Below are 19,423 nucleotides of genomic sequence, written 5' to 3'. Positions count from 1 at the left end.
TGCATGTATACCGTCCTGTCTGCCTGCCTATGCAAGCACCCAGAAGCAGTTCTGTGCCTGCTAGCAGACGTGGGTAAGCCCAGTTGTAGGTACCTATCCTTGGGAGCCAGAGTTTCATTTCAGTGCTTGTCAGAGACCCACAGTTTGTAACATGAGAGGGAAAAGCCATAAAGTGAGCAGCGCTTGCTTTGCCTCTGATACTGTTGATTGTGGTTCACAGAGGCTCTTGCTGTTCGGTGGCTCTGTTGCAGCCAGAGATGTACTATGCCACTGTTAGATGTTCATCCATAATGAATAATCCAGTGATTGAGTTAGTTCCTCTTCTTTGCCTTTCCACTGTTTACAAGAGCAGGGAAGCATGAAATCGGCACCCCTGCTGTTCACACCACTCACACCACTGCTTTATTAAAAAAACAAACACGATATTCGTTCATTGGCTTGTGGTTATTCAGTCTGGAAAAAGGATACTGCAGCATTCATGGAGGCATATGGATTTGGGGAGGGAAGGGGGTCTGGCTGTCCAGCCAGTCGCTGCTCTTACAAGCCTGTCACCTTGTTTTTATGCTAAGTATGAGAGAGAAATACCTAAAATAAAACTAAACTAATCATTAACTCTGTTTCTCTCTTAACTGGCTGTAGTTCTTAACCATATTTATTAATACAACTTTGTAGCATTTGCAATACCAGTGGAATAACTAGCATCCCAGGTATGAACTTGATGTGCACATTCTTTGGTAACTTTTTGTACTTTAGAGATGAGAGGGGAAAGAGGGGTGAGCTGACATTGCTATTACCTGTGCCTGTACAACACTGAGACCACTGAAAGTGTCTCCACCTGCCAGAGCGGTACTCGCACCCCTCATGACCTGACGATCTCTCCAAACCGCGACACGTTTAAGCTTAGGGTTGAGTTCTTCCCACTCCATTTCTGTGCATCCCAGTTCACCAACACACCTTTGCAGAGGGAGGCTCATTCAGGGCTCCGTGTGTACTCTCCCAGTGAATTTGGCAGTGTTGTTTCTGTGTCAGCTTAATCTACAGCTCAGTTCTGCTGGCAAGGTGATGCCGGGACCATGGAGACACAAACCACACCTTTATCCATTTCAGCTCTGCCTACAAAACTAACGCAGGCAAAATGATATCTGCCGAAAATGTGCCTCGTTCAAACATGACTTAGGGATGTTAGCTGAGCTGTTCCAGTACCAGATCTGTTTGCAGTGTAAGGTCTGGGGGTTTGCAAGTTAGACCATGCAGGTGTCATACAAGGGTCTGTATCAGCAGCTCTTAGACACAAGGCCACCACGTTTTAGTGCAGGTTAATTCCAGTTCCATTCTCATGAGTTTGGACAGCTATTGAGATTTGCATGAATATATTCATTTGTTAGAATAGTCTGTCACCCCACTCACAGGCCAAATGGGTATTTGTTACGAAAGTGAGAAGCAGGTGTTGCTTAAGCCACTACGTCAGGCCAGACGTTGTTTGGGACAGTGGCAGGGGAAGAATGAAACTGAACCAGAATTCACAGAAAGTGATACAAACACCTTTCAGCATTGCATCTTGACCACCAGCAGTATGCCTGGCTGGAGAAGAGATTCCTCTCCGTAGTAAAGATAAGTGAGTAAAGATTAAATTAAACCTTTGCTGAGATGTTAATTAGTAACAAAGTGAGTTGCCACTATGTATGCCTTCAACAGAGAGATAGGATCTAAGATGTGGAAATTATTTGGGTAACATGAGACTGTTGAAATACATCATCTTCTTGGAGCCTAAAGTGCTTGAATTGCGGACAAACAGAAATAAATGTGTGAAGATCTCATTTCTTCTGTGTGGTAGAACCCCTCTCTCTTTTGAAGGCAAGCAGGCGTGTTCCCTTGTTCTGAAGAGCATGTGGGTTTCTTTACCTGTCCAGCCATGGCATTTTACAGAGCAGTCTGCAAGGACAATGTGATACCACATGTGAAGGAAGGCTTTCACTGTCTGGACATGTCTATCAGATCCAGATTGGCTGGTACAACAGGTATACGTACAACAGGCTGTGTTGGGGAACATACTGCACCTGAGCTCTTGTCTTCCCCATCTATGTGATGTGTAAACACAGTTAGAAGTAATCAAGTAGCTAATTCAATCCTTACATGTAAAGTCAAATGTGTTCTAATATTGGGGCCAGACAGCTATTTCAAGATCACAACAACTTTAAATAGATGGTAAGACTGTAGTAGTAAGCTGGAGTAGACTGCTAGTGTGCACCTCAGTGCTCTCATTCTGCTACCGTAGGAATGACAGAGCTTTCTTTACTATTGCTAACTAACGGGGGGGAGTGAATAGCAGCTAACCAAGTATTGGTGTCAGCTTTGTTAAACGTCTATAAAGAAGTGGAATTAACTAAGCTACTACAAGACAGTAGTCTAGCAACAATTAGCATGAACCTTGTTAAACATTTTAAGAACATTAATGAGCTCAACTAGAGACCTGAATTGTCATTTCATACCTGCTTCTTTTCCAGTGGGATCATTTTTAATAGAAATAAAATGTGATAATAATAACCTTAAGCTGTCTTTTTAAGGGTAGAATATTGGATTTTATGACTTCTGAGGAAACATATTGGCAATACTCTTTGGCTTTTGATTGCTAGTGAGAACACCAACACAATCTAACTTAGATAAGTATGAACATGAATTCCAGGTTCCTGTGGGTTTTGTGGGATCGAACACTCATTTTTGTTCTCCCAGCCCTCCTTTTCCATTTCCCTTTCAGGACTGTTGAGATGATCCCATTTGTAGGATTTTCCAAAGACTAAATAAAAAAGGAATTTGAACTATAAGCCCAACTTTTAATTAAAGCCAGTTACTTAAAGTACCCAAAAATATTTTGAGACTTAATTTTCATTTACTTAGAGTATAGACTTTTAAAAAAGAAATCACAATATCGTTACAAAAACAGCTCTTGTAGCCAACACTGACTATCTAGGGAGCTGTCTTGCCAAGATTGAGCGCTTCACTAGACCGTGTATGTTTGCATAATCAAAGTATTAACAAGACGGTATCCCATTCTGGAGCCATTTCCATGTAGTCTGTGGCTGCCACTGCTGTTTGTTCCCAGAAACTGTTGTCTTTTTTAATGTGTAAACTAGCTAATTTATTTTTACATTGCTTCTGTTGTGTTTTAGGGGATTAGTTTTAACAAAACTCCCCTCCACGTTTTTCAGTTTAGGGCTTCTGGAAGGGTGAGACTTGCCAAATACACAACTGACTGGCAAAAAGTGAACTTCTGTGTGTGGTCAGTTTCAAATGAAATATAAATGTTACAATGTGATAGTTAAAATATTGTAAAACCTCCAGTTACTCTTGAGAGTTTCCCCCCTCTTTATACTTGAACAAATTAAACCTGATACATTTAACCCATGTTTTATGGGGAAAATGGGGCTCAGTCTGAGGAATGTAAATTGAAAGTTTGAGCATGGAAGGAGCAATAAATACAAGCTTTTGGCTCTTCTGCAAGTGTGCTCAAAGATGGGGGAAGTTTTTTAAAAGGTCAGTGCTGAATAGCAAATGGCTGACATGCTCAAATGTTTATCTTGCAGCTCTCTCTGCTTCTTATATATGACCTGTGAGAAGTGTTCTTGCACTTCTGAAGTTTTTGTTTGTTTGTTATATAAAGTAGGTCTGTCTGAAAGTAGAACTCCTTTTTTTTTCTACCCCCCTGCCTTTTTTTTTTTTTTTTTTTAAATCTTACAGCAGCACAGACTTCTATACTGCTGAGCTGTTCTTTGAGGACTCCTGCAAACTCAGGAGTCCTGCAATTCTCAGGAATCCAATACTTGCTCAGTCATCTGTTGTGTTTTCCCAACCAAATCTTGGATACCCAAGATTTGAATTGCTGTTCCTCCTAATACAGGGACCACACAGTACCAACACGATTTTTAGAACAGCTGCTCTTATTTTATTCACAAAAAAAGCAAAAAAAACCCTGCTATTTTCCTCCTCCTCTCCATACAGATTTTCTTATCCTTAAAGAAATGCAAGTACCTTTCTGAGCTGCAAACTAGCCAACGGCTCTGAAGGCTACACCTTCCAAAGCATTACTTACTGTTTGCAGCGTTAAGCAATACAGGAGAGAGACAGCAGTGAAACTTCTGCAGTAGGTTTTAGGTTGCTGTAGGCTGAATAAATCCATTGCTTTGTATCTCTGAAGCCAGTATTTTCCAAAGCTGTTAAACTAACAAGCCAGTTCTACAAGATGCAACTTGCCCTTGGGAAGGAACACGTTGGAAGATGTCTACAGAGCCCTCCTCATATTAATGGCCATCTGGGCCAGCTTGCAGCAGCTTCAGCACACTGCGTTAGCGTTGTACGTGCATGATTCAGCTCTCCCTTGCAAATTAAAAAGGGGCGATTATCCTAAATCTGGCCCATTCCAAAGGAAACTGCAGGAACTTATTTTCTGTTTGGGATCTTCTTGTATTAGCTGAAAGCAAAATGACAACTTGTACCTCTGACCCTTCTTGGATCTGTCATGTGCACTTCTCCAGCAACCTGCAGTCAGAGCCAAGCCATCTTCCTGGTGCCTCTTTTGTGGGAGATGCTTTGGATTGACCCCCAGATTTCCAGTCCTTTGGCACAACTAACCCACCTTAGCAGACCTCACCTCAAGCAAGGGCTTAACTGACCTCCTCAGTGCAAAGGGCCACCTGATTAGAAAAAAAATTTCTTGAGGAGCTCTGCAAAACAGCATCAGCCTGTGCTGCTGCCTCTGTAATTCAGCGTCTGTCTATCTTCCTCCACTAAAGTCCCTGACAAAACTACATCCCCCAGCGAATTCATCTGCAGAGCCTCTTTCATCTCTTCTTCCCATGAGAGGTTTCAGGCAAAGCTGTGGACAACCCCTGACACTTTTTCTTCCTAGGAGAGCCTCGCCAGCACCGCGAGATCTCGTCTGCCAGCCCTGCTGCTCGGCCACTGTGCTCTGGCCTGGAACCTGCGTGTCTGACATTGCTTTCCAAATGTTTTTCAGGTTGTCCTTACGAGATCTATTGTGGTGTTTTCCTGTTTACTTCTGCAGCCCTCTGGTGTATTTAAGCAGTGTAGTTAAGTCAGGAAATTCTACACCTAATACGCAGTAATTTCCCTTCGCTGACCCAGTTGCTTGTAGCGCTTTGTGAAATAGCTGCACCTCAGCACTCAGCACGCTGCGTCTGTGCTGCCTGTTGCAATTGTACAACGTAACGTGAGCGGTTTTATCACGGGAGGAGAGGCAAACCCTCCATGCCTTCTTGTTAAACTGTCCGTGGAGGCCTGACGAGCAGGCTTCGGTGAGCCTTGCTGTTGCACTACAAGGCATTGCTGGTGCTGGAGCCGAGAGCAGCGCGTGCTGTGCTCTCCTCCTCTGCCCTCACCAGGAGTTGCTGCCCCGTCCTCCTCCTCACCTTCACCTTTGAGACTCCGCACTAAGCACTGGCACACGTTGGGTTATGCCGCCTCCGCTGCGAGAGGGTCACCTTTGGCAGAGGAGTGGGACCAGGGAGCCGGGATGCTTTTGCTTTAAACTGGTGTGCCGAGGCTTGCCAAGGCTCAGTGGTGTGGTGGGAGGAGGATCTGGAAGGAAACATGACTGTGTACCCTGGGCTCTGCCGGCCTCCACCTGCGGAGAAAATCAAATTGTTTTCATAGGAGCATTGCCTGAAGACTTTGAGCCCCTCTTTTTGCTAACCCTTCACTGTGGCTAATACCCATTTTAAAAAGTAAAAGGTAAATTTAACATTTCAAAACCTAACTGATATCCAGTATTCTACCCTTAAAAGCTTTTCACGATCAAGATTAGAATCATCAGTCCATCTTGATGGTTTTAATATGTGGTCGAGAAGTTACCCGTCTTACGCTGGCATCAAGTCACATCATTCCCCATAATCTTTCTCCTGTTTTTTTTTAGCCTTGTTGTTCATAATTTCCTTTCCAAGTGTTTCTTTATTTGAAATGCCATTTATATTTTGTTGCCTTTTTTTCCAGCACATCTTACATCTTTGTGTTTTTTTTGTTTTTAATCTTATTTCTGGCGTTTTCCATCGCTCTGTGGCCATGATTGTGGATGTGTTTTGGTTTTTGCCTGCCTTGCTGTTCTCTCGCTGCACTCCCTAGATCCCTGTTGCACAGTCCTCTGTCATGGATGACATTGAGGAGTGGCTCAGTACCGACTTGGTGAGACCCTTTATATTTTCATTTTTCACATGGGCAATAGCACTTGTACGGATAACTTTCAATGCATTGCTGGTACTTCTCGTAATGGGAGGCAGTGAAACTTCCAAATCATGTAGCTTATTTCCCTTTGAAGGGAATATCTAAGCAGGAGGACATAGCGTCATGTTCAGCAATTCAATCAAAACAGATTTTTTCTGAGTTGTTTTATTTTCACTTCTCCATGTTAACACCACAGAACAGCATGCGTTCCAGAAATCATGTTTCTGGTTCCCATTTAGGAAAGCATTTAAACATGTGCTGAGGTTTACCTGTGTTCTGCACTGGACTTAAAGCACATGTTTAAGGCTGCATTAGCTTTGACAGGATCTAAGTACATGCTTACGTTGAGGCATGCATTTAAGAGATGCTGGATCAGGGCGTAGATTCCTTTCAAATGGAGATGTCTTTTAAATTGGCAAGCAATCTTGACATGTTTCATAATAGTAATAATAAAAATTTATAACCGTCTCTCTTCAATATTTATAACTTTCAGTTTCTCCTAAATGATTATTGTCTGGTAATTATTAAACAAACAAGCAAACAAAAGACAGAACTAAAAGTAGCTTTGTCTTCATTCTGGAGTTTGTTTTGCTGTACCAATACACATTTGGTTTAAGCAGTGGTACAGCTAGTACACATTTACTCCGGTCTTTTTTTCTTTTTTTTTAATGTAAGCATCTGACTCAAATTAACCAAGTGCCTTTTGGGGACCAGTGGTGGGTTGCGTTTCAGTCTGTTCTTTTAAACATGGCTTTAGTGAACTGAGCTGTTTCCTTGTGGTCACCGTATCCCTAAGGATCATCTCCTTCTGTTACTTCTTATGACTTCAGATACTGTCCCTAGATAACTCCCTACTCCTTAAGGTCTCCCCCAGCCCCTTGCTATTGCCTGCTCAGCTCCTGGCTGGGAGTTGTGGGGTTCAGGCTCCGTTCCCCAGCTCTGGCAGCAGAGCTGCAGGCACGCTCCAGCACGTCAGCCCTCCGCTCGGCACCAGAGGAGCTGACTGTACTGAAAGGAAGAAAATGCTCCTGCTCTCCAAAGCCGCCTGAAGTGCTTAAACAGATTCTGGGTTTCAGTGTTAGAGTTTGGCAGACTGACTGGCTGTCTTTGAAATGTCACTGGTTTTCAGCTGCAGGTAGTTTTTTCAGGCCTCAGTACAGGCAGTCATTTTCTAATTTAATTAGAAACTGGCCTCATTTTGTTAAAGAGATACAGTAAATGTAGCATGTCCACTCTGCTTAAACAATAAACTTTTGTCTTTGCCATTTAAATTAATTTAGCAGAAGATAAGATCTTAGAGAGGGAGATCAAGGTAGCTCTGTATATCTGTCATCCCCTAGACAGTCTTGCTCAAAAAGAGCAGAGAAGTGCCGTGTAAATGCCTGAACAAGCCTGGAGATTGCACACACTGCGGCTGTGACTGTACCGGCTTCCCTTCTCCCGGGTACCTGGGTCCCCATCCTGACCATATGTGGGTGCAGCATAGACATGCCCTCTAAGAAACTTTGGACTGGATTTTTGGTTTTCACTCTGGGTTCCCCTCTTCCTTTTTTTGTTAAGGGTTCATTTCAGCTCTCTGCTTCCCAGCTGAGGAAGCTACAGGTTAGGCTAGCTAATCATTATTTATTTCCTCACCCTTTTTGGGGTACATCGGAACAGTACCTCCGCATGGGAAGCAGTGGCTGCTGTGTGTACCTTTGGAAACCTCTGTGCAGTAGAAAGCTAGTAGATGCTCGGTGGCTTTAATGCTCACGCGTTAAAAACCTTTGTGAGGCCAATCAGTATGTTTCCACTCTCCTGGTAAAGAAGCCATGGTATGAACAAATACTTCTCTTTTTCAAAGCAAGGTCAACATGAGGTTTCCAAGTAGTATTTTCATTCATCTTTAACATAGTGACAGATTGACAAGGATGCCACATCCTTGGACTTTAAATTTCCTTATAAAAGCACTATTGGAAATTTACATGTTGAAATGCACACAGCTGGTAGAAATGCACTGACCCCCTGGCATCCCAGCCCTTGTATCTCATGGATGCTAACTGGCCATCAGTATCCTTCATCCAGCCCACCCTAGTCTCATCTTTGTACAGCATGGATGCCAGGAAAGCTGCTATATTTTTGTATGAAATCTAAAGTGAACTCCCATAGGAGGAATGTTGGCCCCAAGCTATTTTGTGGCATGTGTCCTTTGTCAGCTAAAAGTGCATTTCATTTGAAGACACAATGCAAACAGCAGTCCTGACTTTTTTAAAGGACCATGTGACAGAAATGATGGCATCTTCTACAGTATTTGTGTGACCAAGGCTACTGTCTGAACTGGAAACAGCGCTGGACTGCCATTCAGGTCCAACGGGGAAAGTTTAGCTGTCCACGAGCAATCTTCAGAAGCATCTCTAGTGCTCATCCTCTTGCTCTGCAGCACAGTGAAATGTCAATCACCATTGGCTTCTTGACATGGGAGCTGCGTGATTTCCCCAGGTCGCCCTGCTCAAATAGTTAGCATGTGGAAAGAATTCGTAGAAACTGTCCAGTTGCATTAAATGTATATAGAGGATAATAGCGAAGGTGAAGCACTGCCTGTGTGTTCACACACCTTTTTGTTCCAATTGCAGAAAGGAGACGAACTGGAAGAAGGAGTGACCAGTGAAGGTAAGCAGAGATGCCTGTGGCTATGAGCCATTCTCAGGTTAGTGGGCAGACTGAATTATCTGCTTTGATCCCTGCTGAAATGCTGACTTCTCCCAGCCTGATGTTCCCCAGCAAATGCTTCTGCACTCGGAAAGGCGTGAGGAGAGCATTTCAGAGCAAAAATTTCATATTTATGGTGTGAGGAGCCCTCTCGGCTGTAAGTGCTTTCCTGCCATCTTTCTTGGCTGTGCACTGTGTTTGTGCCAGCAGGAATGCGTCCCCAGGCTGCTCAGCCCTTTGGAATGATGTTTCCCGCTTCTGTCGCAGCTGATGGTGTCGTGTGGGTTTGATTCCCTCTGCTGCCTGAGCTAGGGTGTCTCAAAGGACGTCTGTACCCTTTCCTGAGGAAGTCAGGCTGTACAAATACGTGTGCCTGCGAACACAGCCCGATGGGATGCCAGGCGCTGGAATTTCAGACCTTGCTAACCTCTGTCCCCAGGGCTAAACGTAGAGCCCCCTTTCTTACCTGTCTCCCTTCTTTTTTTGCATTGCAGAGTTTGACAAATTTTTAGAAGAGCGAGCCAAAGCGGCGGAGATGGTTCCCAATCTGCCATCCCCTCCCCTGGAAGCCCCCACCCCTCCGACAAATCCTTCCAGCAGGAAAAAGCAAGAGCGCTCGGAGGATGCCCTCTTTGCACTGTGAAGATTGCTCTTAGCCGCCCTCCCACCCCCGTGCTCTGCAGGCGAAGGTCGCTGTACGGCCACTTTGTCCTCCCACCATACTTGGCTAACAACAACCCCTTTCCCCCTGATTTCATAGATTGCTTCTCCTTCCCCCCCTCCCCAAACAATCCACCCCCACAAGCTGACTCTTTCTATTTAAGTCCAACACTATTCCTGCCAGACCACGATTCTCCAGCACTCGCTTAATCCCCTCCTTCCTATCCCAGCTGCACAAAACCAGCTCTTGATGCTGAAAACCCCTTTAGAATGCATGAGTACGTCACACTGTGTTGAAACAAAAGCCCAGAGGGGAGAGAGCAGCCTTGCCCTTCAATTTATGTAGGGATCATCCTCTTCTGTAGGCAGGTCCTGCCAAGTAGACTGCTCTGTCGATCAGCATGTAATTGACTGAGCTGGAATGTTCAGGAGGAGCGTGTCTTTATTTTTAGATAAAATGTTAATGTATTGGCTTTCGTGTCGGATTCGACAGCAAGGAACAACTGTTCCCCTTTCAACATGTGCTTCACAAGTTAAAATCCTTTACTCTCCCACTCACACATCTCCTGGTACCATATGGTGGTCGCTTTTCCCCACTTTGTGCGGCGCTTCATATTCTAAATCTCACAGGGTATTTTTTTTCCTTGTGTTTTATCTGGGCTTGCTCTAATTTGAAAGCAGTCTGTTGGCCATGTCCAGTAGCTCTGGCAGTTGACGAGAATGAAAAACGCTGAGCTAAATGGATGCTGTAACATTAGCGCGTGAAGCATTTTGCTCTTTGGGAGAGCATTCTCACATGAGGATTTTTTCTAGTCTGTTTGCCTTTTAAAATAGCTAGGTTATTTTTTCCTTACCTTAGATTCCTTCTTCAGTGACTGTAGAGCTCTGCATTTGTCTCAGCTGTTGTTAATAACATCCATGCAGATGGATGGGACTTGCTCGTGGACTGGGTGTGAACTGAGGTTCCTGCATTCCCTGCCATGCCCGGTAGGATAGACACACTGGTTCTTGGTGGTAGGTATGAGAAAAAGAGGCAAACCTCGCAGAGGCTTGTATGAAAATGCTGAGGGAGGTGGTTACTGTGGAGGGATTAGCCATGCCTGCCTGTGCTGGAGGTGAAACGCCTCATTTCCTTCTAGGTTTGGGCCTGACAAAGTGTTGGATGATTGTGGCCGTGCTATTTGTAATTTCTGGAGTGCCCTTTGATACCTCCGCCCCTTTATTAACTCCCAGCTCCTACGGGGCTGCAGTCTCCCTCCTGTCTGTGCAAACAAGCATATTCCCTTGCTTGCCAGAGGCATGGTCGAGAGTGCTGCTCTTCCTGGAGCTGCCAGAAGGGATTCCAGCATGTGTGCCTGCCTTGCTGGGCTGACAAGCAGAGCTGGAACAGGCAGCTCCAGCCATCGCTGCATCCCCGAGCATGTTCCTTGGTAGGAAGCCAGTGGCACAAGATGGCAGGATCAAAGAGAGAGCTGAATGCATGGCAGGGAGAATCTCCTGTCCTGACAGAGAGGCACTTTATCAGATGAACACCCATGCAGGCAGCAGCGCTCCAGCCCCTCTTCCTCAGGGCGCTCATTGTCTTAGGCAACCAGCCACTTTGTTCTGACTTGGCATGTCTGAGCTTCCCGGGATGCTGATGTGTGTCAAGCTGCCTCAGAAGTTGTTCTAGACCAAGAAGCTGTGCTATAAACAGCTGATGTGAAAGTGATAGAAGCTTTTCTCTGAGCATAGTTATTTCAGCTCATAACTTACTCTCTAGGGTTTGCCACGCTTTGGTAGGTTGTGACACATAAAACCTTTTACCAAATGGCCCGATTGCAGCACTGATGGTCTTTGAGAGCAGTCACACTAATCTTCGGAGGGAAGCATTGTTTGGGGTTTGATTTCCAGGCTGTCCCAGGTCAGATGTCACTCTGTGCTGTCCCTGCTCATCCTCTCCTCTGTCCTGCCCTGCCTGCATCCTCTTCCAAGATCCCTCTGTATGTAGCTGAGCCCAGGCAAGGCTGCCCTGCCACCCCCCAGCGCTCGTCTCTGCTCTGCAGCTTGCTGCTCTGTAGCTCACTGCTCCCTGTCAGCTCTGCACTGTGCAGAAAGTAGCATGGCTTGCAAGTGGACAGGGAAAATCACTGTAAGGATGGAGATAGCTTGGGGATCAAGCTGCTGCTTCTCCCCACTTGCTGGCACTTTCCCCAGTTGAAGCCCTTCCATGTGGGTCTGCAGAGGCTTCCTCTCCATTTCATCTTCTCTGTGGCTGATGGAAGGTGCCAGGACAGTCTGCCTCGGTTGCATGTATGCACTGCTGCTCTTGCCCGCTGCCCTCGGTGTTTAACACAAGGCGAGCCTGATGCTCAGATACTGGCTGCCAGACACCCCACTGCCAGCTCCTGCCAGACTCTGCCTTGCCGCAACATATCAGATGTGGCCACCAGCTCCCAGAAACCTGAGGAAACTTCTGTTGTGATGCTGATTTGATTTCAGACAGTGTCTGGTGACTGCCTGAGCAGTCTTGCCAGCATAGAATGAATTGTTGGTATTCCTGTCAATGCAAAAAGCTCCGTGGGTGTTTTAAGTGTGTATTTGCTCTTCTAAATCCTTGAAACACATTGACCCTGTAAATGGCCACATCAGGTGATTCTAAGCATGTTAATCCAGCTTCCCTGCCAAGCCGGAGGAGATAATCGCATTGCTCAAGCATGGGGACATTGTCAAATGATGCTGAGTGGCAAGGATATCACCAGCGCTGTCATCGAGCCCCCCTGCAGAGTCCCACTGCTGTGGATTTGCTGGCCCTTCTTATCCCACCCCTAAGCAAAAAAAAAGGGGGGTGGGGGGGTGTGCGCTGTTAACACTTCTTTCTGTCATGCTAAACCTGTCCTGGGACTTCCAAGTTGTTGCTTTAAAGAGAATCTGGCCCCTTTCTGGAAGATCTTGCAGAGCTGTCAGTGACTGCTCCCTCTGACCCGGGAGGAAAAAAGATGAAACAAGAAGGCTGGGGCTGAGGGGAGATAAGGAGCATGTGTTGGCACAGCTCAAGGGACTCTCTTCTGTGCTTGCAACCTCAGGCACTCTGTGGTCCCCGCTGACGCCCCGCGTTATCTGCTGGATATTGCAGGGGGTGGCAGGTGCCGTCAGCACAAGCAGCGGCTTTGCTGGAAGTAGGGCAGCCCTCAGGAGATGCCTTCCTTGAGAGGTGTGTTCTCAGCCTGGGGCAATGGCTAAATGTCCTTTTGGTGGGACCCTTGACGGGTCTGGTAAAAGCACAGCCCTGATGTGAATTAAATTTGGAGCCCGAATCCGCCAGACCTCTCGCGGGCTGAGCACGCAGGGGCTGGAAGCACCGAAGGGGACAGAGCATGCGGCAGAACGGGTGGTTTAGTCCAAACCTTCTTTAACAAATGTAAGAGCTATGCTAGAGCTTCCCTAATGTCCTGTATCAGGATCTCTCATCTTCCCCGTCCTCCTGTGGTCTGCAGAAAACCTGAGCGGTGGAAACTGTTTGAGGGAAAGGGAAGGGGTTTTTTGCTTCAGAAGACCGACCTCTCAATTTATTCTCCCTTCGCTTTCACTCTAAGTGCTTCCTCTGTGCAAGTGGGCAGAGGACTTGCGTGGCTCCGACGCTTGCGAGAAGAGGGATGGAGCTGCAGCCTGATCCACTTTCCATGAAAAATAACATCCCAATGCTTCCTAGGCATATTAGGAATCACAGCTTGACACTCAATGACACTAAATTATTATTGGGGTCCTTTGTAAGTTCTAATTATACCCTAATCTAGGTTAAAATATTTATTTTGTCAATATATTTTCTTTCCAGTGTGTTTTTTAACCTCTTCTGTTAACCCTTCATGTGCTGAGATGTAAGAAATGAATGGTTTCTATTTAAATATATCCTTTTGGGTTTTTTAATTGTTACGTGTAGATTTCAGCTGCATCTTTGGCAGGTGTAATAGATAACAATGTGCTGTACAGACATTTAGGGTGTTTAGTATGTAGGTAAGGCTCATAGGAGAATTGCTCATAAAAACGTAGCATGGTGTCTCTCAAAGGGAACAACATAAATGCAGAGACTGGTCCTTACTGGGACCCTCACGTAGCCTCCCACATACCTTTCCCCTTCCAATTATCACAGCCTCCATCTCTGAAATGTGCTGATCAAACCCGCTCTGCCATTTCCAGGGGTGTTTTTACACCTCCAAGCTGAAAAAGGATTTTAGTGGGGGTTTCTGTTCGTTTGACTTCGTTCAGCTTTTTTTTATGGGATACATTGGCTGTTTCCACTTTTAAATGGAGGATGCAGCAGAGCTGGCTGTGGTGGCGAGATGTTTCCCTCCAGTGGTGGAAGAACAGATCCAGGCGGTGGTTTCAGACCCAGGGCAGGGGTGATGGTCCCCCTCTGTAAGCTGCTGCAGGAGCTGGGCTCACCCTTCCCCAGCACCCTGGCCAACGCAGCCTGTTCCTGTTCCTCTCCATTCACTGCTCTCCTGCTTTCTCCCATGAGGACAGGACATGCAGACCAGGAGAGCAAACACAGCAGCATTTTCAACAGTCTTTTTCATCCGATGAGTTGTCAAGTCTCTTGCGGCTGCTGGGAGTCCTGTGGAGTGGGAACTGCTTGTGCTATCTCCATCCCCAGGCCAGCCTCATCCAGCTCAGTCATTGTTTACCTCCTAAATGCTAACCACAAGGCTTGCGGAGCCTACCCTGGAAAAAAACAGCTCAGGACAGTTATTTTTATGGAAATAATGAAGCAGGCAGTCGGTGAGTGGATTTCTAGCCGCCTTGGAGGTAACCCTTCAGCTGCTGGGTGCACCCACCCACCCTTGCCCACCCCCAGAGGAGAGGAGGCAGCAATCCCCTTGCCAGGTGCCCAGAGGCATCGCTGGTGCCCACGCAGCGCCTTCCACTCATCCCTCCCAAACTGCAACCTCTGGAGCGGGCTGTGCCCGCCTGGTCCATCCCCAGGCTGCCAGCCCCGGCCTCCCCACGCCGTGCCCCAGGTTGCTCCTCCATCCAGGAGAGAGGCGAGGTTGCGTTTCACCGAGACCCAGCTGGCTTTCGAGCGGTGCCGAGCTCCGGTGCTGGTTCTCTTTAGCCCATGGCAAACCTACGCCAGACTTCTCACCCTGCTCTGTGTTTTTATGAGTACAAGCTCCTCATTCTGTACATGTTATTATGAGCTATCGTTAACCCTACAAATGTAACCTGTGTAATAGCTTCTCTGTATATTACAGCTGTAGGCTTTCCAGATAAAAGTGGATAATATTTATTTACTGAAGATACTGGATATTTTTTTGTTTGGGAATGGGGCAGGGGGAGAAGGGGGACATAACTGTTTTAAAGAGATTGACTGTGTAAAGAGAAACAAAATACACAAAAAGCAAAGAAACCCAACACTGAAATGTTGCTGTATTCACATAGAAAGTGTTTACGTTAAGGATGATACAACTGTATTAATCTTCCATTGTTTAACTTGCTCCAGAAGTCATCTCTACTTTGGTTCCTGCATGTGAGATATTCCAATAAATACACTACTAGTGTGACCTGGAGGATGGTATCTGTCTGTCTCTCACGTGGTGTCTCGCTCTGCTTCGCTGCCTGGCCTGAACACACGGTATGAGTGAGCGGGGGAGACGCGCAGGGGCTGCAGCTGCTGTTGGGTGCCCGTCAGATGTCAAAACACGACGCAGGCTTTTGGGAATCCTCGGTTTCCTCCAAATGACAGAGGCCCGGGTATTCTCACTGGGAGAAGGGTTTTCCCCAGCAGAAGATGCTCTTTGCGTCTTTACGTGGGTCTTGCTGTGCACGGTGGTGTGTTGCCGCTGCTGGTAAATTTGTTCCTCACTAAATTTTTGGCACATCTTTTGTGGCGGACATCAGACAGGCACACAGGTGACAACCTTGGTGCCTGCTGGGACCCCTGCCTGCCTTGCAGGGCTTGCCAGATGCTTCTCAGGGGGTAACTTCAGATCACCTGCCTTGGTGACCTAGAAAGTGACAGGTAAGTTGTTGTGCACTGCAATGCAGGTGATGTTCCCAGCCCATGCAATGGGCGACTTCCTGACTCATCAGCCAGGAATTTGTTCCAACGTCCTCATTTACGATGGTGGTTGTGATGGACGGAGAAGGAAGAGCGGTCATCTCAGAACACTGGAGAAGTGACACGGCATTACTTTGGCCAAAGACGAACCAATTTATCAGAATGGTGCCCTCTGTCTCGCACACAAAGATCAAAACTAATGGTCTGTGGTTTAAAAGCTGCTTTGGGGAAGGATTGTGTGTGTAACAGCTTGAAAGATGGGTCTCCCCTCCTTGGAGCTGCAGATTAGCATGCATTAAATCCAGCTCTGCCCTGCCTTGTTTACCATCGCACTGATCATGTGCCTGACTCTGTGTCGGATATATTCCCGTAGGTTCATGGTCCAGCTCTGTTGAGAAAGGTGTGGAGCTACCGTTGCCCTGACAGAGCAGAAATCGCACAAAAAGCACTGGGTCATAAATTTCCAGTGCTGTGCAGGGCGAAGGCTGTCAGAGAAGGGGGCTGCTGCCTTCCAGGGGGGGCTGCACCACACTGTCTTCTGCAACCCCATGGTTAAATGCATAAGGCAAAGATCCCTCTAAGCCCAAATTCTGTCTCCAAAAGGGGCCAAAGTGGGTGCATAGGGAAGAGTGTAAGAGCAGGACAAGCACATGGGGACATTTTGCATGTGTGCAGCCCCAGCCTCCAGCCACTGGTGACACCTGAGTCCCGAAACTGAGCACGGCTTCCCTGGGTTTGTGAATCCTGACGGGCTTCTTGTCTCCAAACCTGCCTGGGCTCCCGCAGAGACCATGCAAGCTCCCAGCATGGGCTGGGGGCTTCTGCAGATCGTTGCCCTCCACCGCAGGCTGCTGAGCCCCAGTGCAAAGCACGCTGCAGAGCCCGGTATGGGCTGAGGGCTGAGGCTCAGGGTGCTTGTCGCTGCTTTTCAGCATCGGGCACTGAGTTTAGATCCCAGTGTGAATGGGAAGTGACCACACGTGCATTTGCCTTTTTCCATTTCACCTCAGGGTAAATAAATCCTGAGCGGGGGCTGCACGGCACACTGGAGTGCTGCTGGTCTCGGCTACGTGTTTACCCAAGCCGTGGCTCAGGAAGGGATAGTTGACAAAGAGGAGTTACAGGTAGTGAAGGAGAGAAGAAGCTTTGAATCTGTTTGCGACACAAATTAATGATTAACACTGCGCTCTGCCATAGCAAAACAACCCCCGGAGCACAAGGGGTGCTGAAGGCTGGGAGTGGGGTGTGCCAGCGAAGCCCTGGGCGGTCAGGGCTGCTTTTAGTGGAGGGTTAGGATATGCTGGCAGGCTGCAAACATCCTGGGGCTCACATCTGGCCAGGCACAGCGTTTTGGGGAAGCCCACCCAGCTGAGCGAGGAGGCAGCAGAATGGGGGATGCTCCACACAGGGTGCCTGGGGCTGCCGCATTTGGGCTCCGCAGCTGAAGCACAGCACGTCCCGGAGCCTGTCGCTGCCACCACTGCGGTTCGGGACGATGCTCTACGCCGCCGGCGAGCCCTACGCAGCCGCCGGAGCCAGCTGCAGCCGTGCAAGCCTGCCCGGCCGGCTCGGTGGCCAGAACCCAACCGTCTTGGGGCCGGTTTGTTTTCTGTCTCATCCCTGCGGTTTCCTCCAAGCCTGCGCTCAGGAAAACGTCTCAGCGACTCCGAAGCAACCACGTGGCCCCGCTGCCATCCCCGCAGGACCGACATGATGTAATCACGGGCCCTGAGCCGTGATGCAGAATCACTCCACTCCGGGCCGCCGCGCTTATTGGCTGCGTGGCCCTGGTCCTACAGGCGGGGTTTTCCCTACCCCACAACCAAGCTTACCCCGGGGAGCCCCACCCCGCGTGGCATCCATTGGCCTCCAAACCCACCCCATCCCACGGAGCTGCCGGAGCGCTTAATTCTTCCCCGATGCACCGAGGATGCTGCTCGGTTTTGGTTTGGACCCCCGGAGCAGGGGAAAGCATCGTGTGGGGGTCCCCGGGATACGTGGACCCTCCGGCTTGGGGGAGGCTCGGAGTCAGGGAAGGAGCCCTGCAAAAGCTGGCTTTGCCCGCAGCTTGTGCGAAAATAAAGCCATGCTTACGTGTGCGATTTTCCCCCCCCTCCGTGTGTCTCAAGGGGAAGGCTGTGTCCCGGGTCTCGCGTGGGTTGTTAAAGGTGCGTGACCCTCACGTTCGCATGAGGCTGCCCTAAAGCCTGGTGGGGCCACGGCACATCCATCTCCCCAGCCCTGGAAACCTGCCCCTCTCCTCCTGCAGCACGCAGACTGCCGCAAGCGCTTTCCTGAAAGCGAAGGGAAACCTCCCACGGCCACGGAGCCTGGCTTCTCCCCCGTGACCTGAACAAAAATGTGAGGGGGAACACACGGCCCCCCCTGCACGCCCCATGGCACGTTGTGGATCTCTGGAGGGTTTTTCTTTAGTAATGTTTGCTGTGGGCAAGAGATATCCGAGTGCGGGTGATGCTGCCCCAGCCGTCGGCACGGAGCTGAGCCAGGACTCCCTGGGCTCGATCCCAGCTCAGGCACAGGTTAATGTCCCCAGCTGGGGCACAGGTTAATGTCCCCAACTCGAGGAGACTCGAATTGGGGTGAGGGTGCAGAGGGACCGGCAGGGCTGTGCATCCACGGCTCTGCCGCCGCCACGTGCCACGCACGGGGTGCTCTGCGTGGTCCCCGGCGAGTCCCGTGTGTCACATCGGGGTGCCCTGTGCCACGCAGGGGATCCCCATATCGCACAGGGGTGCCTGCTGTGCCACCGCATGGAAGGCAGTGAGGGTAGGGGGGGAGGTTGTTACGGTGCGGCCAGGTTTAATGAATTCACAGGTAGCCTCGGATTGCGCTGGGTGGCACAGAAGAGGGGAGGGCAAACTTTCAGGGGGCCGATGTTGCAGCGCATTTTCTTTTCCAAAATTATTCCCAGCAGTAAGACAAACCACGCAGCGCTGCAGGGCGTAGCGGCACGGCCTTTCCCTGGCGTGAGACCCCCACGCTGAGACCCACCACCTGTGGGCAACCACGGGGCTGACCCCAACGGTACCAGCGGTTTTCCTGGTTCTCACAGCTCACGGCACCTGGGAAGGTGTGTGGCCTCAACTGGGGCTCACAGGGCAGCATCGGCGCTTTGGCATCCCCTAACCGGGGCTACGGGAACTTCTCCCACCCCGGGCCGTGCCGTGGTCGGGCAGCGGTGCTGGGATGTGCTCCGGACCCCAGAGCCAGGAGGGGGAAGGCAGATGTCCACAGCCTGCCTCCGTACCAGGAACCTCAGGAGCCTCGAGAAGTGATGCAGTGGCCCAACCTCACCCCGGCACGTGGCCTCCACGAGGTGCTGGGGGCTTCCGCAGCCACGGCCACCGCCTTCTCCCCACGCCGGCCCTCCTGCCTTCTCCCACGTGTGCCCCGATCGGGGGCTAAGTGATATTTAATGCCCAGCCCAGGTATTTAGAGGCCAGCGCGGGTATTTGGTGCCTGTCCCCCGAGGTCGGTGCCTGTCCCTAAGGGGTCGATGCTTGTCCCAGGGGGTTGGTGCCTGTCCCAAGAACTCGGTGCCTGTCCCAAGGGGTCTGTGACTGTCCCAAGAGGTCGGTGCCTGTCCCCAGGGCTCGGTGCCTGTCCCAAGGGGTCTGTGACTGTCTCAAGGACTTGGTGCCTGTCCCCAGGGCTCGGTACCCATCCCAAGGGGTCAGTGCCTGTCCCCAGGGCTCGGTACCCATCCCAGGGGGTCAGTGCCCGTCCCAAGGGGTCGGTGCCTGTCCCCAGGGCTCGGTACCCGTCCCAAGGGGTTGGTGCCTGTCC

At 49.1% G+C, this 19,423-nt stretch overlaps 1 protein-coding gene across 3 annotated transcripts in view; it reads left to right on the top strand.

Moving 5' to 3' along the window:
* The window catches only part of TOM1L2 (target of myb1 like 2 membrane trafficking protein), a 58,817-nt gene extending 43,697 nt beyond the window's left edge, over window positions 1-15,120 (top strand). For 2 of the 3 annotated variants that reach the window (XM_049791017.1, XM_049791016.1), the window contains 3 exons: window positions 6,133-6,192; window positions 8,844-8,880; window positions 9,414-15,120. In XM_049791017.1, the coding sequence (XP_049646974.1) occupies window positions 6,133-6,192; window positions 8,844-8,880; window positions 9,414-9,562 (246 nt within the window). In that variant the 3' untranslated portion in view covers window positions 9,563-15,120. The remainder of the gene's footprint in view (window positions 1-6,132; window positions 6,193-8,843; window positions 8,881-9,413) is intronic. The other variant, XM_049791018.1, reaches the window with a different exon arrangement.
* The last annotated feature ends 4,303 nt before the right edge of the window (window positions 15,121-19,423 follow it).

The sequence above is a fragment of the Accipiter gentilis genome, chromosome 33 (assembly GCF_929443795.1).
Source record: "Accipiter gentilis chromosome 33, bAccGen1.1, whole genome shotgun sequence".
Taxonomy (NCBI): domain Eukaryota; kingdom Metazoa; phylum Chordata; class Aves; order Accipitriformes; family Accipitridae; genus Astur; species Astur gentilis.
This window is presented reverse-complemented; position numbering and strand designations above follow the sequence as displayed.